We start from the raw sequence: 24,416 nt of genomic DNA on the forward strand, positions 1-24,416 counted from the left end.
ATGGTCTTTTCGGCTGCCAGATGTTCAGTTATAGAGATTTTAGTGACTTTGTGACGAGTATTTTGTGACCAGTAATCACCGAACCGTATCTTCATGTCATTATTAATTCGTGCGATTTTATTATTTTGACAAGTTTCTCCTATATTTCTTCAAATATGTGAATCATCGTTAATGATTACTGTCAAACATATGTGAAATAAAATATCACCGAAAACGATTCGGTTTGCGAAGGGACACATGCCGCGAACCTCTCTGTCTTTACCTTTGAGGTGAATGCGAAAGGGGATATTTTATCCTTATATTGACATAGGTTTGACAGGGATCGATATCAGTGATTCCCATATTTGAAGAAATGTATGAGAAGCTTGTCGAAATAATAAGATCGTACAAATTGATAATGACATGAAGATACGCCTCTCACGGCTGGAGTCCACGTACGCGTCCCGAGTCGCACTTTTGGGTGTGTTCATACCTTTATTCATGTCAAACATTTTGCCGCGTAATTATTTCGCTAAAGGTCTTTATTTTCATTAGATTCTCATTCGCTTTCTGGAGCAGAAATGGGGATGGATTTTGATTTTGGATTTTTAGTAGTGTCAATTTTGTATGGGATCGTCTTAACAATTATTATCAGATAAAATCGAAAAACTGCCGAAAAAAGGCAGAAGACGGTCAATCTAGATTTTATAAATATCCAAATCTTGTCAGATGTTAGACTTGATTGATGAAGATCGATACAAAAAGTCTTTACCTATATACAAACATACACACTAGATATATTTATGTACATATATATACTTTTGTTCAAATGTTCAAATACATATTTGCTATCTGAGCAATAGAATTATTGAAATATGCCCTTGTGAGATAAAAATTCAATCATTCGCCATCCACTGCTAGATGAAGTCTTCTCCAACACGCCTCCATTTGTGTGTGTTTTGAGCAACTATCATCCATCTCATTCCACACGTTTATTTGATTTCATCCACCCGTCTCCCCTGTGGCCTTCTTTGCACCCTTTTACATTATCTTGGGTACCATTCGAGCACTTTTTCGTCCGTTCTTCTAGCTACATGACCCACCCATTACCATTTCAATTTCTTTAATCTCATCATTACACCAACCACCTTTGTCATACTTCTAGTCCAACTATTCCATTTTCTCTCTCCTCGTTATGCCAAGCATAAAGCGTTCCATAATATATGTATGTATGTACACAGTTATAAGCACAGGCTGTTGATGTGTTTTAGAAGACTTTTTACACTTCAAAAGAATGGTTTTCTTTTTATTTTCGTGTGCAATTTACACACCTAGATTTTTTTTATGCATGTAATTCCAAAAACTGATATCCACATTTTTGTAATTTGGTAAAAAGCCTTGGTTTTTTTACTACACATTATATTTCAATTAGTTTATATGAACGAAGTTAGAACGACAAGAGTTCTGATAATATATTCTCAAACTGTTTGTTGATTGAAAAAGTTTTGAAAGCACTGGCGTAACCCAGTGGTCTCTATAAGGGCAAAAACATACTGAGTAGGACGTGGTACGTGTTTTCTTTTAGATGCTTATAAACATGCGAAAAAAACGCAGCACCCCTAGCCCATATATATGGTACAGTCCCAAAAATCACCCTCCTGGAGTGCTTTCGGTGATATTTTATCCTTACTTGACAGTGATCGATTATGAGGAATATCATGTTTTTAGAAATGTAGGAGAAACTTTTCGGTTGCATATGGATATGCATACACGTGCGACTCCCAAACATATACAATCTGCACGTGCAACTACACCCCAATTCGGTTTGGGGAGCACCCACTGTTTACGGTCACAGTGGCAAAATGAAGAAAAAAAAAGGACGTTTAAGAAAACACCCATACCATTCAGTGTGTTTTCGCCCTAATTTAGTTGAGTACAATAGTTAAGTTTCGTAATTCATTAAATCGGTTCCATATTTGATTCAGTAAAAGAAGCAAATCTAAAATAAAATGAACCATAGCCGTTAATATTCATATTAAATATATCCAAGCATATAAGAGTAAAAATAAGTTGTTATTTTTATGTAGCATATTCCAAAAATACAAATGTACATATTTTGTTATGGATAGTAAATACAATTAAAAACTTTTAAATTGTGGTATTTATTTGAAAAAGTATACACATGTATTTTCATTAAGAAAACATTTCACTACATTAATATTATTAAAGCGGAAGTTCAAACAATCTTAAAAGTATTATTTATGCACATGATTAAAATTTAATATGGAAGCATTTCGAGCATTGCTTTTAGACAATATCAGTAAAAAATTATGCTATATATGTATCTATTTATACACATAAAACAACATAACCAGAATATTATGATTAAAGCCCGGACCCAGAAGGTGCCGCGTATTGTTCAAATGTTGTAGATGCATTGTTAAAGGTTTGCCGAACGTTTTTTACAAAGGATTTACAACAATGGAACAATGAGCGGCACCTTGGCTATCCTACCTCTAATTATGATTGTCTCCTCTAAAACTGATTATACATATATACATCATACATTGTACATGTCTAATCAGTGAAAACGTTAAAATGTTACAAAAAGTAGATGCAAACTCGTAACAAAAGCTCATCAGATGATGAACGTGCGTAAAAACATTGCTTATAATTTTAATTCTAAATGTCGTAAACAGTGCAATACTATATGTATGCCAAATATTTCATAAGCATATCCTATATTATACTTTATTTTCAAATATGATATGACTGATTGTATCACGCAGTGTGAGATATACATACTGTCATGGATTAAAAACAATCGTTTATTTGCAAAGTGTTTGTTTAAGATTGGAAAGTTGCAAACAATGAATTATTTAATAGAATAATCCCATATTTATCATCAATATATTTAACTAGGATATAAAAATAATAATACTGTTACATTATCTTCACACAATATGATAGAGCAAAAAAACATTTGTATTAAACTTTTATTGATAAAAACGACAAAAAATTATATTTAATTAACAAGAGTTAAATTAATATTGTAAAGAAAAGTAAATCGAAAACAAAAAATAAATGTTTCATATTTTGGAAACGATAATCTCAATCGTTTTGCTTCTCTTATTTGTTCACAATTCCATAAATCACAATAGTTTAAAATACTATGTTACTAATAAAAATTAATTTTATTTAAACTACACCAGAACATATACAAACTAGTCTCTAATTTACTAATTTAATGTTCTAGTTTGATATCTATTAATGAATCATCAGACTTTTGTTTGGCATCAGTCAAATCCTCTTTTGAAAACTTCGTTTCTGATTTAAAACATCCTTCTCCTGATTCACTTTTTAAGTTGCTATGCTCATTGCTCCATCTTTACAAAAACGTATTATTTTATAATATTTGCATATGTATATAAGTTTTTTCAATAAACCAAACAAGGAATATTAAATTTACCTGGAAGTTGTTTCTTGTTTGCCAATTTTTATTGAATCTGGATCGTCATACAGATTTGTGTGGACAACAGACATAGCTTTCGTTTCAATTTCCTTAAGTGCATTGAAGAAAATTTTAGAGCTAATCTGTAATTAAAAAAAATAATAATTCAATAACAGCAATTTAACAAACAATTTAATTAAAAAAACAAAACTAACAGTCATTCTAGAAAGACCATTTTGGGTTTCACAGAGTTTCTTTTTGGTATCTTCCAGTTCACTGCTTAAAGATGCTGTAGTTGAAACGTATTTCGCTTGTTTTTCTAAAATCTTCAAATTCTCTTCTTTGATCTCGACTAGTTTGGCTTCGGTATCTAAGCGAGCTTGCTCACTTCGTTTCAGTTGATTCATCAATTTTTCAATATCGAGTAAGCCGCCTTTATACGATACAAAACCTTCATTCTCACAAGGCTCCATGCGAGCTTTTTTACTAAGGGGTTCTGAAGATTCAGAATTGTACTTTTTATCTTTGAAAACCGGTAAAAGCCGTTTATTTCCAGCCGCAAGTTCAGATATATCCATATCCTTTAAATCACTTTCAGGTATATTCTCATCACCCAAAGACTCTATTTGGTTATCTGCAACATCATCTTTTGCTTTGTCAGTTAGCCTCCTTAAAAAAAAAAATTCAAAACTAAGATATTTTTTACATACATAGGTATAAAAATCATATTAAAATTTATTTTTACCTATAGTGAAAAGTTTCTCTAGTGACAACCTTAGAAACAAGTTTCCTGACCTGAGCACGTGAAAGATTAAGACCTAAAGTGTACAAAAGTTCTTCTATATCTTTTTCAAATATATAACCACAGTGTGATGTGTCAAAATAGACGAACGATAATAGCAAATGTGGATCTCTAGTAATAAGTTTCTGTTTATCTTTTTTATCCTTCTTATCCCCTGAAACAGACTTCCGATCATTGCTATTTTCTTCATCTCCCAAAGATGAAGCATCATCCTAAAAAAATATGGCAATATCAAAAATTAATTCTAAAACGTAATATGTATGAAATTCGATATAACAAATAATTTTAAACGGCAAATTTACCCTCTTGTCGCTATTTTTTGCCTTGTCATCTTTTCTGGAATCAGTCTTTTTATCCGAGTCTTTTTTATCTTTATCATTGTCTGACTTTTTATCTTTGTCATCATCAAGAATTTTCTTATCCTTAGAATCGCTTACACTCTTTTTAGAATCGTCCTTTTTCCGATCATCTTTCTCATCCTTCGATTTTTCAGGAAGAACATACAGAGCTTTATAAATATTAAATCCAAAATCTCGCATTAGCATTTCATTGAATAACTCAGCAAATAAAGACACCTTAAAATTGGTAATAGTAACAAACAATAAAATATATTGTAAAAGTAATATTTGATTAATTAATTGCATTCAATTACTTCAAATGAATGTTCCTTGGAATCTTCCGGTCTATAATCAAGTAACAGAGATAAAGTCATAACGGTACAATCAAACTTGCCAGACTTTGCAACTCGAGATGGATGAACTATCAGATGTGGACTAGCGGGTAAGACATGTCTCGATTTCCATAAGGCATCTTCTTTTTCTTGATTTTTTTCTTTTTCTTCATCCTATGAAAACAATATACAAATTTAGAATGCCCACTTATATTGTTTATTAATATTAAAAATTAAATAAATGAACTCACTTTCTTCTTTGTAACATCCTCAGCATTTTGGTCATCAATGGCAACAACGGAATTTTCAACTTCTGCCTCCACCTCAGGTTCTTCAATGTCAGCATCGGCAGCATTATCAGTTGGTTGATCTTTGCTAGCTTCTTGTTTTAAGCATTTTGTTAATCTAGCCACCAATTGTGATTTCAAACCTACAAAAACATCAAATGGTAAACATAGATTTTCTAATTAAGCTCTGTTTATACTGACACAGCACAAACGGGAAACTGCACGTAAACAGCAATACGAAATATATATTTTTAGTACATTATATGTTCCGTAATATGTATGGCGTAGTAACTAACAAGAACTATTCATATTATACAGCAGTATGTCACTGAAACGTATCAAGTAGAACCAGCCACTGTAAAAATACACATATTCACGCATAACTTGTCATAGTGGTAAGTGCAACCGTACTAACGAAAGTGCTGTCATGCGCATATGAATATTTTCAGAAACGTCATATGAATACAGGAAATAAAAAGGATATAAGTGCCATTTTTAAGATTTTGAGATACGTTGGTTTTTGTTAATGAATTGTACAACAATTGTTTGAGCAATACAAACTTGCTTTTGATATACACTATTAAAAAAAACGATTTTGGTTTTTGCTTTGCACTCGAACAAAACAAGTATGAACGTGCCGAAAACGGGCGGTGCCGTATAGTATGAATAGAAATAGTCTCTTCTGTGCACTGCTGTGCAGTACTAGATAATATAAACAGACCTTTAACACTGTCAGTGAACTAAGAACACACATTACCTTTATTGTTAACACTACGAGCTTCCAATTCTTTGCGCAAACAGGGTAGGGACATTGCCTTTGGATCCAATTCTGAATAATGAGTAGGCTCCTTTTTTTCAGAATCAGCCGTATTACTTTTTTCAACCTGAAATATCAAAAAGCATTAAACTAAACTGCATAAAAGACAGTTGTATTGGTATGCTTTCACTTTTAATACCGTTTTCGAGGAAACAGAAATATCTAACTAGAAAAAAATTCACTCGTCACCATGTACATTTCAGCACACTTGGATAAGAAATAAAATAATAAGATCTTTCAAAATGAGTCAATACAGCCAGTGGTTTGTTAACTTTAATAACATCAATAAGGGTGTATAAATACCCTTGTAGTGCTGTCATCTTTCGGCTCCTAACATCTACATACGCTAAGAACAATAATACAAATTGCGGAGTCAAGCTGACAGTTTTTTCGTAAAAGACAAGTCTGCCGCTGTGTTTGCGTCTCTCGAAGTCCATAGAACATTAACAGCACGCCGTCAGAAACACCTCGATCACCCCTCTCCGGTATTCTCCACACGAGTGAGTTTAACTTTACAATACAAGCAATAAATTATACAGTAAACATGTTTGAAGTAGACGAGAAGAATTCAAGTTTGCAGTGCCTGGTCTGCGTCTGTTAGCGGCTGAGCAGTAGATAGTCCCTCTGCCTGCCTCTTGTACTGAAGACTGAGGGAGTCCCACTCCAAACGAGTAGGGAGACAGCTCCACACATCGGGCACAAATATCACCACAGTCTCAACACGGGCCGGTAGCTGCCGCCCACGGTGCACACTCTCCGCTCGACGGTAGTACAGCTCCACAAATCGGTACCTGTATGCGTAAGTCACCCTGTAGTTATAGTCCACACTCTCCATTCTATATCGCATTCTTTCCAGGCAAACAATCAAACTTTTTCACAGACATTAACAACAAAAAATCAGTCTACAATGTATATTACTCACACGGAAACCTTATACTTATCTAAACTATGAGAATACTATCTTGTAGTCTCTAAAGTTATGCGTCTCTAACTCTAAAATCAATAAAATATTCTTTATAATGGAACGATAGACATATTTTTAAATATCATTATACAAAAAATCCTATAATTTATATACAGATTTATTACCCATCAGAAATAAATGACAAAAAATTCAGTTTATTTTAAATAAAAATCAATCAATAATGCTCTCAAATTCAATTTTATGTATTATAATTAGACTTAAAATTTCAATCTCACTTGTTTTCATCTAAAATACATCACCTTATAGTAATCAGAAACAAAACCCAAAATTAAATCTAAAAAAAATAATCACCTACTGCAACTATGTATGTATTTGCTATGAACAAAACTCAACAAAGCCTTTCAACCGATTGTGGTTAACTTACCATTGAGTGCAGTTGGATAAATCAATTCCAGTATGCGCTTTGCATGTCCTGATGGCAGTTTTAATCAAGACGGATGGATCAGACTCTGGATTGGGTCCGTCTAGAGAAGGACTCCAAGGACCGCCTATAGCCATAGTCTCATTTTTTCCACGCAGTCCAACCAAAAAATTAATCAACCTGGTCGGATGAATGAAGTCTCGATCTTCAGAATCTTTATCTTTATCGTCATTTGATATACCGCAACACTTACGATAGACCTCGTCTAAAATCGGCATACTGAGTAACATCACCTAATAGCAGTTAACATAAATTTAGAAAAGTATACAAACATACAATCAAAGTTGATTAGTGTCTTCAACTTACTTTAGCAGAGAATAGATAATCCACATCGGGTGGTTCTAGTACAGCATCGTTTTTAATAGGATTATCAATGTCTTTATGGATAACATGGAAAGCACATGGTTTATTCATGGTGAATGGAGCATTAGGAGGAAATGCATCGATCCAACGGAATTGCGTATTGAAAAAGTCCGACGGAATATACAAATTTGTATATCGACGTTTAATTTCCAAAACGTCCGCCTCTGGGCTGTGTGATTAAAAAATTAATAATATTGAAAATAAAATTGAAATACTAAATAAATAATTTAAAATGAAAATGCATTCTTACATATCAAGTGCTATTTTAGGTATTTGAACCAAATATCGAGCAACGGGTCGTGGACGCCTTCTCTGTTTGCTGGATCTGCCCAGAGGACTCCTGGCTCTTTCCTTTTCTTCAGAAACTTTTTCTGGAATCCTTTCTTTTTCTCTGTCCATGCGTTTTCGTTTTCTATCATTTTCTTTTGACTGAAAAGTTGAATTTAAGATTAAAAATTAATTGATATAAATACAAAATAAATAAAATTAAATCACACCTGTGCACTAGAACTACTGTCTCTCTGCCTTATGGCATCATCACGTCGCATAGGTAGAGATTTTCTATCTCGACCTCCTGATCTAGGTGTATTTTGATAATTTCCATTTTGACTTTCAATAGGTGGAGGAACAGCATTATATCCACTACCGTTTTTATTTTTAGGCATATCTCTACGACCGCCTGGAGCCGCTTTATTAGTAGGTATAACTTGAATACGGGTGGCATTCCATTTGAAAGGCATATTGGGATTGAAGGATGCTTCCACCAAAACTCGATCACCGACTACGGGATTTGAACCTTTCATACAAGCGCTCGTTTGAAAAAATACGTCTTCATCAACAAATCCGAAATCATTATGAGCCTTAGTAACAGTTCCAGTGAAAACCCTCTGTTTGGGTGAAGAATTGTTTTGACCCTGGGGGCCAGCATTCATTTGAGCGTTTGAGAACGCATTGGGATTCAATGCACGAGGAGTCGGATAAGTTACAACTCCTGACTGTTGAAACATTTGACCCTGATTCAGTTGGTTGGCTAAACCTTGACTGATGCCCACATTGTTTTGTTGAATTTGGGGTATTCCGAGAGCCATATTTGTCTGCTGTTGCATCAAGTTGGGTTGAAATACGGGTTGAGATTGTTGGTATTGAACCATCCCTGGTTGACCCATTCCGCCCAAAGTGTTCTGTCCCATAAGCTGTTGCTGCATACCAGGGAGGCTTTGGGCTGTGGAAGTCCGAGCCCAAGGTGGATTCTTAGTCGCTCCATACTGCTGCATTTTTTGAGTATATTTGAATAGAGCTGAAATTAGAAATAATACTGATATATTGAAAGGCTATCTGAGACCATTATTGATTCTATTTTCATATCAATGTCAATGTATTTCCCCAAATATTTTGCTAAAAAGAAATAACAACACATTATGTAAATTTCATATTATTGTCACAGTACTGGTTCAATTAATTTTACATTTTGTATATATGAATAATACAATACATATTATTATTACAAGATAATAAATGGTACCAGCGAAAATTTTGATTTGATTTCTTTTAAATATGATTTAAGATGAATTCAAAGACATAGTTTTTGTTAGTCGATTAACCCTTTGAATGCTGATCAACGCCGATCGGCGTTTTTCCAACAAGTCCACGGACCTGAAAAACGCCGATAGGCGTTGTATTTTAAGCATGTACAAAGTAAACAAGAATACTACCCGCTAAGCCTTTCCAGGTAGCATTGAAAAAAAAATGCATTGAAAATGGGTCGTGTAATCCATGTGATTCATATGTCAACGTTTATAAAGACTGGTTTACACAGGAATTTCTGAATTTAAATAACCATAGCAGAATTTCCCGATGGAAATCCCTAACTGCCGAGTATTTTAGATTATGGCTTGGCATTTAGATTGTGAGCATTGCATTTTAACAACAATGAAGAAGATGGAATTAGTTTTGGAAAAATACATTCATTGATAGACTTCTTTTGCTTATTCTATATTGTTGCAAGATATAATAGAGTCTAAACACACCTTTATAAAACTCGAAATCCTCGGCGGTAGTTATCTAGGGATTGTTTGAATTAGCTACAATTTTTTATACCTGCTTTCTATTGGATTTCAAAATAATTCTAATTGGAAATGTTGGCGAAAAAACAGAAAAGACGTCAGCACCCAAATGGTTAATGTGAACTTACTCGGTACTTTTTATTACAAGTTATTGAAGACATTTTTCTGTATTTACTTCCACAATTTTTTTTACTATATATTTCGGTTTTGAATGGGACTTACTTTCAAGATTAGGAGCCCAAAACAAAATTTTGGATAAGTTTTAACGCGGCTTTTTCAGGTGCATAAATTATATCGAAATTCGAATTCATACAAAAAATAATCAATTCTTTCAAATTCAACATTTAAGACTACAAATATAACCATGTTGAGCAAAAACGATACGCAATAAAACAAGACATATATTTTGCCTTTATAAATTGAAAACAAAACAAGCCATATATTGTCAATATTATTCTAAAAATGGAATCTACATTTCAATCATATACAGTTTGCGGTGCAAAAGTCCAACTAGCGGACTTCATTTGAACAATAGATATGTATGACGATCATTATGGGACTCACTAACACACTGACATGACATATTTAGCACATCATAAATATAAATAAGTATTCACACCATGGCAAACATAGCATTTTATCACCCACAGATGCAATTATACGATTATTGCGGAACTTTTTACTTGGCGGTTGATGCAAAACTGTGATTCAATGAATTGTTAGTAAATACAAAGAAGGAAAAGCTGATGACACTTACCCAGCAGTGATTATGTATTGGTAATCGGTCCAGAGAATATTTTTTTGCCTTGAAGCTGCAACAGCGAAAGTGTGAAGTTCAGTCAGTAGATTAAGTGTAAATTGAAGTCTGACAAATGACCAGGTCGCTATTTAACCTGAACCAGGTCGTGAAGCAATAGGAGGCGCAGATCGGCTGCTAACCTGCAAGCTGCAGCACCGCCATTTGGTCTTAACGCAATCGTTAACAGCCGTGCATATTTATATACATATTCGTATTATATACAAAGTTATATTTCATAAATAAACTTAACAATTAAATTACACCTGTATTTAAGCTAAATAAATAATTTTATGCAAATCCATATTAAGTAAATTGTCAATTTTACGATTTATTTATTTATTTATTTATTTATATAGCAAACTGCTAATATATATACGTAACACAAAATAACAAAACAACAACAAAAAATTATAAATCGTCTTCCACAAAGGTATCCATTGACACCCTTCAAGAAAGCATCAATGTTATTAGAACTTCTAATGCTTTCAGGAAGGGCATTATACATTTGAACACCTCTGTGAAAAACACCTCCTGCAGTTTTAGCTTTCTTAACTCTACCTATAATTAATTTATTCCTATTTCTCGTTTTATAATTATGTATATCTCTATTCTTAACTATATGATTATTATAATATTTGGTAAATAGATTCTTATCTAGCTTATATATATAAACTTTAAAGTGCTTACTTTAAGACTATATATAAGTGCTTTAAAGTGCTTACTTTAAGACTATTTCTAATATCCAACCATTTCAATAATTATTTGTAATGTCAACCATTTCAATTCGGTTCGGTGATTACTAGACAAATCTGAACCGGTCACAGGACAACTGGTCGCTCTAGATCGGTCACACGTGATCACCCGTCACACTAAAACTGGTCACGAGAAAACTGGTCACACCCTAAAACTGATCACAAGAAAACTGGTCACACCCTAAAATCGTTCACGAGAAAACTGGTTGACCGATTTTAGGGTGTGACCAGTTTTCTTGTGACCAGTTTTAGTGTGAAGGGTGATCACGTGTGACCGATCTAGAGCGACCGGTTGTCCTGTGACTAGTTCACATATGACTAGTAGTCCGTTTACCGTTTAGCTATTATAAAATAGTGATAAAATTTATTGATAACATTTAATGTTGTTATCAATAGTAATTTTTAATTTAGTATTATAAAAATTGATTTAATCATTACTTGCCTTGTTTTAGAAACGCTATTTACGTTTATAAATTTTCACAAATAGTAAATAGTCAAGTTAAAAAATAGCTTGATTGGATTTGGGGCTAAAATTTATGAATAAATCAATCGTAAATATTTTAGATTTCAATAAATTGGAATGAACCGAATTGAATTTATGGGAATTTAATATTCACTTCAATAAAATTTCAGAAGGCTGTCGTATTGCAGGTTATGGCTGAAAGTTCACGGGCATCACGACCGGTTGACAGCATTTATAACCTATTTAGTAATCTCCTGTCTAGTCAGAATTTCGTAAGTATGCATGCGTTTTAGTAAATAATTTAAGACTTTGATTCATTTGGAATATTAAGCTCCTTTTAAGTAATCTGTTGAGATTTTGAAATTATCAAAATTAATAAAATAATGATTATTTTTCGTACCCATACATTACATAAGTTCAGATTTAGTTAAATAATTATTTTTGGTTCATTAGAAAGTTTCTATAATTACATATTTTTTCTTAGTTTAAAAAAGTTACAATAGGCAAGTAGAGTAATTTTATTCTTAAAGGCAGTTTGTTATTAACATTAATTCATAATCAATATTTACTCATTTATATATACATACATAGGCAGAGAAATGTAATATTACGAATAAATAAATATTTTCAGTATTACGCGGTACGCAGTGTTGTCACCCCAATTTTGGAACATCGGGTTTCCAAATTATTTTAAATAAAATTATTTTGAAAATATATATACATATGTATATGCATACATTTTACGTCCAAGGCACTATTATACGAAAGTTCACTGAATTTTCAAGATTTGCATAATTTTTAACAAAAATTATATGACTTTTTAGATTAAATAACGGGTTTCCGGAAACCCATGGAAACCATTAGGGTGACACCACTGGCAGTACGGCTCTATAAATACGCTACGCACGGAATACAATCGGATCAATTTACTTATAAAAATGTGTGTTTTTGAATGCATTGTGCAATTTTTACCGATGCTTGCCCATCTTGCGAGTAATATAAACAAGCAGAGAAGTTTTTATCGAACATATGTACGTCGAGCACCAAGCATCAAATACGACTGATGCTAAAATTATTTAGGATTGACTGTGAACAATCGTGACTTGACAACAATATGACGCCTAAAGGTCTGACTCGCACTATGCGACAACCGAACGATCCGACACTTCACAACAGTACGCGATCAAATATTGTTTGTATGAAATTGTATGAGACATAACGCACTGCGCGACAGTCGCATGACGTAGAACGACACCTTGCGTCAAAGTTGACTGTTCGACCAACTTTGACGCAAGGTGTCGTTGAGGGGGGGGGGGGGGGTTGCCTTGCGACAATTATTCTCCTTCTTCATATCGTGACTTTGAAATAGCATGTAGCCATAATCTTTTGGGTTTTCTCGATTGTTCTTCTTCCTCGCACATCAAAGATACTATAATAGCGTCCGTTTCGTCCATTTTGCTCCGAGATATCGAATGAATGATTGACATAATTTACTGCAAAGTGTCGCATCGCTGTTGTTCAAGTGCGGTTTACCTAATATTGTCGCACACTGTTGTGATTTGTCGGATCGCTCGGTCAGACCTTAAATCCACTTTTATTAACCCTTTGGCTGCTACGAGGTTTTTCAATGTCCAAGCGAAAAATGCTAACATTTGTAATTACTTTATAAAAAAATAAATATAATATATTTTTTTACATACTTGCTTCGCCGAACGCGCGTAATTTTTTTAATACTTTATATACATTTTTAAGAAGCAGTTGTGGACTCGCGCTCTCTCTTTCTGTCTTGCTTTTACATGCGTGCGTGCGAAAGAGATACCTACATATATACACTAAATAAGTTTTGACGATTGTTTCCGACGCATTATTTTTTTCAATAATCTATTTTTAGACATCGATGTATTTGTCGTTGTTAAAACATGCGATACATTTGAAACAGGTAGCGGTCTTTCTCTCTTTCTTTCTTGGTTTTAATTGTGTATGTGTGAGCGAGACACACAAGGATGCGAAGTTTCTAATAATCAAATAATTTTTCAACATGTATCATAAACATTTTGTATGCATTTCAGTTGCATTTGATTGATTGCACGAATTCGTGACGTCTCGTGACCTATATAATTGAAAGCGGATTTCTATTGTTTTTTGCCATTTATTTTAACTCTGCAAAATGATATCGGACAGTGAAAGTGACGAAAGCGAAATAATTGCTCCTCGCCGAGGAACTCGACAAATCAGCAGCTCTACTGATTCTGAAAATGAATTTATCGACAATAATCAATTCCCAAGTAATAACTCCTTATATGACTTTGACAACGAACCCGAAATTTACTTTGATGATGAACCCGAAATTGAAGAGCTTTTAAAAAATTGATAAATATTTATAAAGCTTGATTGAAAAATAAATATAAATACGTATATAAAAAAAATGTTTCGTGCCACTGATGCGCTGGCAAAGAAAGTAATGAAATACGACAATTAATGACGTCAACAACGATCGTCGTAGCAATCTTCGCCGATTTCAAAACAACGATTTATCGTTGTTGTAGCAGTCAAAGGGTTAATATAAAATTTCTCTGTACATAAGTATAAAATTATAATATAAATCTGCTTGTATTGTAAAGCGGGCTCTACACTCGCGCCGTAAACGGCCGCGAACACCGTGCGTGTGAGTGTGCGTTTCACGCGTTCGCGGCGTTCCCCGTTTTTTGTCGGTATTTTGGTTCGCGCTGGGGTTCGCGAACGCGACCGCGAAGGCATCCACACTCTGGGTGCTTTCGCATTAGCGCGCGAGACGCAGTGACGAGTGGTTGTGTGTCTGAAACGAATTTCGAATGAGCGTTTCGTGGAGTAGAAATCGGGAGCTTTCGCTGCTTGAATGTTTTCAAGCAGAGCCGATACTATGGCAGTACACACATAAGGACCATAAAAATAAAAATATGGTCCATGATGCTTGGATGCGAGTTAGCGAGATTTTGTGCATTCCATCGGCTGAATGCAAGAAGAAAAAGGAGTCGCTTATGTCCAGCTATAGAAGTTATAAAAAAAAAGTGAAAGATTCCATCCACAATAGTGCAGGCTCGAGTGAGGTCTATAAACCTATATGGTTTGCTTACGATGTGATGGACTCATTTCTTGGGGAAGGCGGAAAGTGCAAAGAAACGATAAATTATGTAAGTATATTTATTTGTTATTATTTATATTATTATACTTTAATCTACTAAATATGCCGTGAACTCGTCTCTTATTTCACTGACATTCAGAGCTTATCGTCGTGGTATGTGTGTCATATTACGAACAGCACAAGTAATTTCAGTTTCGTTTCTCCACGAACCAGGTGCTATAAGTGTGTTGTTCTCGTCATAAGTGTAAATGGTTCAAGGCCAGAGAAATGTAATAATAATAGAAGGGCCCTTACGAATAAATAACACTGTTCGACAAATGACGACTTTTAAAATGTTTCAGAGACGAGATATGACTTTTATTATAGATCAATGCCCAGTGAACACGAATCTGGTAATAAAAAGTGTTGATTGGCTCGAGATTCGGAGATATATGTTGTTTTTTAAATCGCGCGATTTTTCTATATCTTGGTGTTGTTCGGTCGATCCACAAGAATAGTCGAAATATGATTTTTCTAAGTGGAATTTTATTTAATTCTCATATAAAGGTAATTTAATATATTATCCCTATTAATTCAATTCAGATTCGTGTAAATACGAGTAAACACTAGTACGAGCTTTTTGCTCGCAATTTTACCGGTTTAAAATTCACCACACCAGAACACTATCCTAATAAACATGTTTCAATAGAAAATACTCTATATAATATAGTATTAACAGTGGGGAAAAATCCCAAGTGAAAATACGTAATTTTGACTTTTGATTTGAACTGGACGACTACTTAGAGAGATTTGAAAGCTAAAGTACTACAAATGAAAGATAAAATACCCGACTGTAGATTCCAATATTCATTTTGAATATAAAATTAACAGATTTTGAGAAATCGACCGAACAACACCAAGATATAGAAAAATCGCGCGATTTAAAAAACACATATATCTCCGAATCTCGAGCCAATCAACACTTTTTATTACCAGATTCGTGTTCACTGGGCATAGATCTATAAGAAAAGTCATATCTCGTCTCTGAAACATTTTTCGTGTCGAACAGTGTATGTAATTGTTGTCAATATTACGCGGTACGTCTCTATAAATACGCTACAACGCACGGAATACAATCGGATCAATTTACTTATAAAAATGTATCCCATGTTGTTTATTGTGTGTTTTTGAATGCATTGTGCAATTTTTACCGATGCTTGCCCATCTTGCGAGTAATATAAACAAACAGAGAAGTTTTTATGGGAGATACGTCGAGCACCAAGCATCAAATACGACCGATGCTTACGTTATTTAGGATTGTCTGTAGACAATCGTCACATGAAAACAATATGACCACTTCTAATTAATATAACATTTTTCTGTGAATATATGTATGTGGCAAAATGCAAAAGCACCGTCTCCCAAAAAAATATAGGGTACATCTTTGTTTGAACCGGGCAAAGGGTGTGGTGTAGGTAAATTTAATGCATTAAGGCAAATTTTTTTCCATTGTAAATTATTCCTAAATACTCGGCCATCGCTAATTCCACCTGGCATCCTATGTCTGCAAAGATAAAATTATAATTGCTGTCAACTAAAGCTAACAATACTATGCTGTATGTTTTCTTGTAATTAATATATTTTCGATCCCTAGTCAACTGGACATTCTATAACGATGTGTTTTCCATCAATTGAACCGATAGCTCGAGGAAATTTATTTGCAAATCGTCGGCATCTGTAAAGAAAATAATTATATAATTAGATTATTTTTATTTTCAGGAAGAATCATCAGTGAATGACAATGAAGAGGAGGGGAATTCGAGCCGGAGTGTAGACTGCCAAAATACAATGTCACGATCAATTCGTCGCCACAAAGACCCCCCTGAGCTTTTGAATGCTGGAGAAGTGGTTATGGATGCTCTTAGTACACTCAAAACAACTTTGAGCACTAGAAAATTCCCGGAAGATGATGAATGTGACCTACACGGTAAAATCGTAGCTAAAAAGTTGCGAAAATTACCCGAGGATGAGAGAACGAAGATTATGTGTGAAATTTATAACATGTTTATGCGTTATGACCAACTAAATAGAACACAAACTCCTACATATTTTTCGCCGTCTACTACATGTGATCCATCACCGTCTCCATCACCAAATCTCACCTATTCTTATCCAGAAACTACCTCTAATAACCAATAAATAATTATCCAGAAACTACCTCTAATAATAATCTTTTAATTTTTATTTTTGTAATTTTTTAAATAAATTTGAACAATAAGATCATTTTAGTGTTTTTATTTAGTTTTAGAACTATTTTAGAACATTTGGGGTTTAGAACTATTTTGTTTAATTACCTTAATTTCCTCCTTCAGTACTCGATTCAAAGCCTGGCACACTTCTGCTATAATCTCCGATATCAGTTGAGGTGAAATTTTGAATAAAAAGTGAAGACTTTCGAAGCTGTCTCCAGTAGCCAAAAATCGCAACGTAATGGCGAGGCGCATTCTATCCGGGATGGCTTTTCGTAATCTCGTAACTTATTTAGTAATCATTGGTGAAACCTTATTTAATAAGTACTCAAAATCCAATACAGACACTCGAGTAAACTTTTTAAATTCTCCAGAAGGTTCACCTACTAATTCGGTCAACTGCTTTACCATAGTTACACTGAAAAAAAAGTATTGAAAATGTTGTAAAAAATAAGGCCACTCTGTTACGTTACTATATACGTAATTAAATCTACTATATACGTAATTAAAATGTCAAAGGAGAATATTTCCTAGCGTGTGCAGCTTGCCGCTGGTGCACTGCGGAATAGAGGGCGGATTCCGATGTAGCTAAAATTGAGACAGAATACATTTTTTTTAATCATACTTAAATTGACTTTATTTACCAACTTTGCATCGGGCCCTGCTTTTAGGAACAAAAGTGCGACAACAGTTTAGAAATAACCTAGTAGTTTTATTCAGTGCCGGCCTTAAACACGATGGCGCCCTCGGGAATTTTTTTCTAAACACCCTTAGAAAGAACTTTTGCCTTTGGCGCTCTAATCTAAAATTTTGAATGGCTTTTGGCGCTCTAATTTTAAATTTTAAAGCGCATTTGGCGCATCGTTCGGCGCCCTAACTTATTTGGTGCCCTCGGGCGCCGCCCGACCTAGCCCTCCCCCTAAAACCGACACTGGTTTTATTCTAGAATTTAATTTTTACAGGTATGGGTGTATTTACTCTTGCTTTTCCGTTCACATTTGTTTGAATTGAGCACTTTTGATACAAACGAACCGAACCGAAAAAAATATCGGCTTGATTTCGGTTTTTGTTCCGGCAAAAATAACGGTTTTTTCGAGTTCCGGTTCGGGTCCCTGATTTTTAGTGATTTTTTTTTCTTTATATTTAATTTTTTATGTTTTGAAAATCGCTATTTTTATTACTAACAATTTTATATGTTGGCAAGATTATACTAAAGTCGTTCAAGTTGGAATCGGAGTCGGTAAATTTTGAATCGATTTGACAGCCCTGTTTTAAATAAAAGAAGAATCTTTGTCTTTTATTCGATGGTTAAAAGTTTTTTTACAGTCAATAATATTTGAGGAAATTAAATAACTTCGAAATGAATCGTTAAATATTGAGGATTTTTGCTTTTGAGTGCGGAAACATTTGTCGGTTTTATAAATCCTAATGAGTTCTCAGGTAGTAAATAGTTATGTAGCTGCAGACTTCGGTCTAACGAGTTTATAATTTTTATACAACGCCATCTTAACATGACGAAAATTACGGCTCACAACAATTTTTAAAATCATTTTAATGAATTGCAATAATCTTCCAATAACTATGCAGTCAAATTTTATTTCATTAAAAAAAATGTCACGTTACGAAATAAATTTAGAAGTTCATTTTGTATTTACATTTCGTCGTTTTATAAAATATTATACATACAGTAAACTCTCGATTATCCGGTTTGCGGATTATCCGTGCTTGAAAAATATTAATTAATTTTTATTCTTATATGATTATGAGACGCACCGATTGATTGGGACCGTAAACAGGCGTGTTATTCGAAATAAATGATGTCGCATAGAAATGTTTTTCGTTCCCCTTTTAAATGTCTTTTAAGGCACTATGCGACCGCGACGCGACACATATTGTTTGTATGAAATTGTATGAAGACAACGCACTATGCGTCATGCGACACCGTGCGACAGAGTTGCCTTTTGTATCAACTTTGCCGTGTCGTGTCGCGCCGCGGCAGGTCGCGGTCGCATAGTGCGGTCTGACATCTTATATATAATATATGATTAAAAAAATGGAAAGATTTAAAATATATATGTATAAAATATATATACAAATTGAAATCTGTTGTGAATAATTAATTTAAATGTGAAAAGTATATACATATATTGGAGCGCTAACGCGGTAAATTTAAAAATGCACTCCAAAATCCATCCCGGATCAGAGGAAACCGGTATCGATAGCCGGTTTTACGATCATCGACTGTACATATTGATGTCGACTATGATTAATTAAGATAATGTTTATTAATTATATAAAAAATATGTCTATTTTTATGATTTTAAATAATTCATTCCTGCACGTCCGCCATTACCGATATTTTTTTGCGTACCACCAACCGTCAATCGAGTACCATTAAGTGGTACGCGTACCACAGGTTGGGAGCCACTGTGTTATACAATTTAATTCAATTAGAGAATGTCTAACAGCTTAAACAAACTATTAGCAATAGTTTGCTTAAGCTGCTGAAAAAAAAACAATATTTTCTCCCACCATTTTGGGAGCACCGTCTGTTGTTACAGGAACGATTTTCTGTATGTTGAAATCCATTTCTTTAAATGTACATATTATTAAATTCTTTAAAAATGTCAAGACCAGTGTTTCAATGTTATTAGTAGAGGTCGGAATCTGAAGGGGCCGGAAACGTGTAGCCTGTTGTTCAATTGTTGTAAATCCTTTGTAAAAAAGGTTCGGGAAACCTTTAAGAGGGCTGTACACCAGAAACCTTAATTTTGTTACCGTTCCTTTCTTCGATATATATATTGAGTGTATGTATATATTGAGTGAATGCGACAATATATATCAATATATATATTGAGTGAATGCGACAGTTGTGCTACGACCAGATAAAACGTGTTTTAAATTGACAAAATCGAGGTTTCGTATTCTACTATTTTCTCCTCCAAAACTGGATCAATTTTTAAAAAAATTTCATCATCGGTATGAGAAAGATATTTTCTGTGCATCTATTGGCGTAATTTTTTTTAAATCGACCGTTAAATAGCCACGCTAAACTCTTTTCGTGGGTGTAAAAAAGAGGCGATTTTATAGATGTTTGGCGGCTCCTAGCTCCTATAAAAAATAATTAATCAAAAAAATAAAACGATAGATGCACCCCAATGGTGGATGTCCATAGCATATTAAAAAATAATTTCTCTAGTGCCATAATTGAGGTAGGGAGAAGTATAGTACGTTTGTATGGACAAGGCGCTGCTGTCCAGCCCTCTTAACAATGCATTTACAATCTTTGAACAATAAACAGCCTCCTCAGATTCCGGGCTCTAGTTATTAGTTTTTTTTTTTTAATTTTCACCCGTTAAGCCTTCTTGGGTCAGTGTCTGACCCACAGGTCGTAGGTTCGCCATCACTGGCCTATGGTATAGGCGTTTTTTTTTAGAAAATTTTGTATCATTGTATGAAGATTGAAAAGCTTTCGCAATTCGTTGCGAAATCCCAGATGCGATCGAAATCGCATCGTCTATCAATCGAATCTGCGGATAGACGAAAAGCGTAGGGGTCGTTCCGGACCGCGCCCACCGCATACTTGCGTCGGTCCACCGGTTTCTGGAACCGGCGATTTTTTTTGCAATGGCGGTTCGCACCGTCGCTGTCGTGTCGCGCATGTGTGTACGCGCGGCCTCGGGCGAGAGGGGCGCATGCGCGAGCCTCTGCTCACACACACACACACGCGCGCGCGCGCACACGAGCGCCAGCGAACATTAATGTGAATGTGTGTGTAGGTGCGGTTGCGGGGAGCAGCCATGTTGGTAAGCGGGCGTTCTTTGGTGCAGTCGGCGGTGGTCCTCGGAGTCAGAAGGTTCTGTCTGTCGTCAGTCGTCAACGCCAAAGCCAAAGCCATGGGTCTTCACCGAGTCTTCTTCGACGTCGTGGCTGATGGAGCTCCCCTGGGACGCATCATCATGGAGGTTTGTTCGCTTTTCCTTTTCCCTTTCGTCTGCTTTTTAGTCGTTGCCGCGCCGAGTGGATCGCGCGCGCTTCCGGTCAGCATCGTGCCGTGCCGGCTAGCACTAGACCACGCTTCTGCACACCGCGCACTCGGAAATTAAGTCGCCTCTTTCGGAAGTAATCGTGAAGATTCGGTCTCGTCTTGTTTCGTTTGGTAGTTCCTGCGCTGGACCACGTGCCGGCCGGCCGGCGTCTGCAGGCTGCCAATCACGCTGTTTTCAAAAGTCGCCAGTCACGCTCGCGATTATCGCCCTTGTGCACAGCGCCCCAAGCCACTATTTCCCTCGCACTCTTCCCTGCCCCCGATTTCTTTCGGGAATTTTAATTGCTGGATCGATCGAGCGCGCTCTCTGGTTCTTGACCTTACTCATCACCCGTCACCCTTGGAGGTGGTTTTTTTTTTTGCATTTCGCTTATGTAATGTTGTATGCACGTTTTTTTCTAGCATCTGTCTCTTTCTTATTCGTTCGTTGGTAATTTATCGCAAACTGGCGGTTTTCGCTCGCCGGATTCTCCAATACTACGTAAAGACGAGCCGTTCCTTTCGTCTCGGGAGTTGTCGCCATGCTCTCGTGATAGTTCGTTATCTTCCGGCAATGCATGCTCGCGCGATAAATCGCTATGACCTCAGCGATTATTTTAATTGTTGAATTCATTTGTTTTTTTTTTGTTCCTAACAAGTTTTTATATTGTCCATAGATACATTAAATGTGCACGGGTGCCATTTTGAATGTCCATAACCTTAAATCAACCGTTCCTTCATGAGAAATATTGGGCATTTCCTAAAAGTAGGAGGAATCGCATCAAGATTTATCAAATTTTAGACATTTTTTTTAATATCCATTGTATCCATGTCTATATTTAGACATGAACTACTCACGTTCTAGATGTTTTATTCTACCTACTCCACTATGATGAAGATTCAATAAAAGTAACAATAGGAACAACAAATCATAGATCAATTTGTAAAAGATGTTACACCGAATTTTTTTTTAAATCGAATATATCTAGTCTTATCTAAATTTAAAAAAAAATGTTAATCCAAATGTTCACCAAAATTAAAAAAAAAAACTATTTGGCTAAGGTAATCTCTAAGAAAAATGAAAAAAAGCAGTAGTGTTCAATTTTAGCATATGAGTCATCGTTATGTTTATACATCATACGCGTATAATAATTTGAATAGAATTTGAATCGATTGTATTTAATAATCCTATACACTTGCATACATATAAATTGCACAAATATAGAATTGTAATTATTCTAATGCTTTTAGTGCGCTATCGCTGAGTGTAGGTCATTTAGAGTTGTATTGGAATAGTCGTGCAAACAAGTTTAACCGACTCCCACTATCTGTTGTAATTTTATACTGTCCATACTTTGTAATCTGTGAGTCATTATTATCTGTACATCACCGATGCGGTTAACCCACGAATGTGTCCTAATTGTTTGGAGTTATGTGACTGATTTTTTTTTCGTTTTGATTTTCAGTTGAGAAATGACGTTGTGCCGAAGACTGCGGAGAACTTCCGCGCTCTTTGCACCGGCGAGAAGGGCTTCGGATACAAGGGCTCCACCTTCCACCGTGTGATCCCCAACTTCATGTGCCAAGGTGGCGACTTCACCAACCACAATGGCACCGGGGGCAAGTCCATCTACGGCGAGAAGTTCGCCGACGAGAACTTCACCCTGAAGCACACCGGACCCGGAGTCATGTCAATGGCCAACGCTGGAGCCGACTCCAATGGATCTCAATTCTTCATCACCACCAACAAGACCACGTGGCTCGACAAGAAACACGTCGTCTTTGGTGAAGTTGTCGAAGGCATGGACATCGTTCGCAAGATGGAATCTTTTGGCACCGACTCGGGCAAGACCACCAAGAAGCTCGCCATCTCGGACTGTGGACAACTGTAATCTAATTCTAACATCATTTTTTAAACCAGTCATCAAAACTACCTTTGTGTTTTTTTTTTAATATAAAATAATATATTACAATTTTTATTATTGTTTTCTAAATGCGCTTGATTTTTACTAAAGATAAAAAAGACCATTGTATAGTTCAGCAGTGCCGAACAAGAGTCATTCCATTCGAACGTAGTAGTACTTGGGTGGTACTGTGGCAAAGTCTGTTTCAAATGAATCTGATAATTCTTATTGTGTAAGGAACATGATACACTTATTTTTCACTGTATACTATTTCCTGTAATAATAAAAAAAAAGATAATTATCGGAATTTTGATCGTCTTTCTAATTTTTTACACACACTCCCCCTTTTGAAATTCACTTACAGGTCATGTTATGGTGCCGTGGGTGAATTAATTTGAATCGACGATGAGGTCTGTATAAGGTCAATCGACCTTGGCTACGTGCTTAAAATTTAAATAAAAATTCGAAGGGATATTAATTTTCACAGTTTTCGTAAATACAAATTTTCATTCTATACATTACGATTCAGCTGCTCGGAAATGTATTTCAGTAACATAAGTCAATGATCTTACAATGCGGTTTTTTATGTTAAAAACATGCAAAAGTCTAAATTTATATAGCAGATCGTCACGTGATTACCTGTTGGATTTACCACTGCTTCATTTGTTTGGAAACGTCTTTAGCTGAAATAATTAATATTTGATGATGGCAGGTGCTTGTTATTCTTGCTTGGGAACCGGTGGAAAATGAATGGAGGGTTTCACTGTTGATACCAGGGCCGCACTACAATTTGAATCTAATTATATAATAGAAAATGTATAACGACTCTATTAGAAGTGTTAGTTTGGCAGGTCATCACTGATGACTCATCAGTCATCACTTAGCATTTTTGAAAAATGTAATTCAAATTGATTTTGTATACCAAAAAAAAATGTTTTACGGCCGATAAAATAATGAGTCAATTTAACGCGTGGTAAACGTATCGATTTGTAAATTTGCGTTATTCAAACTGAAAGTGTGAAAGTGTGTACATTGGTGTAAAGGTACGACCAGTTATTTCGGCGTTGATGGTTTATTTATGATATCGATTACCTTTTTTCAACATTATTACATTAGGAGATATTGGTGCTGTGTAAATAATACATGGCGATAAAACGCATATAAGTTTGTCGAACATGGGAATATAAAGATAAATCAGAAAGGTTCAAAATCATATTTATTTGATATTGAATTACTCATTTTAAACACGACGAATTGTCGATCGTTGAATTTGATTTAATTTTT

General features: G+C 35.0%; 3 protein-coding genes across 3 annotated transcripts; 2 read left to right on the forward strand and 1 right to left on the reverse strand.

Annotated features, from left to right (window-relative positions):
• Window positions 1-1,325: 1,325 nt before the first annotated feature.
• Window positions 1,326-10,826, reverse strand: LOC143918983 (cell division cycle and apoptosis regulator protein 1-like). Its single transcript, XM_077441128.1, has 14 exons — window positions 10,596-10,826; window positions 8,273-9,072; window positions 8,026-8,204; window positions 7,719-7,944; window positions 7,356-7,645; window positions 6,590-6,797; window positions 5,947-6,073; window positions 5,154-5,332; window positions 4,885-5,076; window positions 4,535-4,807; window positions 4,176-4,444; window positions 3,646-4,099; window positions 3,449-3,573; window positions 1,326-3,365 (listed from the first exon to the last, which is right to left on the reverse strand). The coding sequence occupies exons 2-14, from the start codon at window positions 9,047-9,049 to the stop codon at window positions 3,224-3,226; spliced, it is 3,441 nt and encodes a 1,146-aa protein (XP_077297254.1). The 5' UTR covers window positions 9,050-9,072; window positions 10,596-10,826; the 3' UTR covers window positions 1,326-3,223.
• Window positions 10,827-12,010: 1,184 nt separating this feature from the next.
• LOC143918985 (peptidyl-prolyl cis-trans isomerase-like) lies at window positions 12,011-23,439 on the forward strand. Its single transcript, XM_077441130.1, has 3 exons — window positions 12,011-12,124; window positions 20,981-21,166; window positions 22,695-23,439. Exons 1-3 carry the CDS (start codon window positions 12,044-12,046, stop codon window positions 23,118-23,120), a joined length of 693 nt encoding a protein of 230 aa, XP_077297256.1. The 5' UTR covers window positions 12,011-12,043; the 3' UTR covers window positions 23,121-23,439.
• Window positions 13,604-17,234, forward strand: LOC143919042 (uncharacterized). The gene is made up of 2 exons (XM_077441222.1): window positions 13,604-15,022; window positions 16,732-17,234. The coding sequence occupies exons 1-2, from the start codon at window positions 14,684-14,686 to the stop codon at window positions 17,149-17,151; spliced, it is 759 nt and encodes a 252-aa protein (XP_077297348.1). The 5' UTR covers window positions 13,604-14,683; the 3' UTR covers window positions 17,152-17,234.
• Window positions 23,440-24,416: the final 977 nt, after the last annotated feature.

The sequence above is a fragment of the Arctopsyche grandis genome, chromosome 11 (assembly GCF_051622035.1).
Source record: "Arctopsyche grandis isolate Sample6627 chromosome 11, ASM5162203v2, whole genome shotgun sequence".
Taxonomy (NCBI): Eukaryota; Metazoa; Arthropoda; class Insecta; order Trichoptera; family Hydropsychidae; genus Arctopsyche; species Arctopsyche grandis.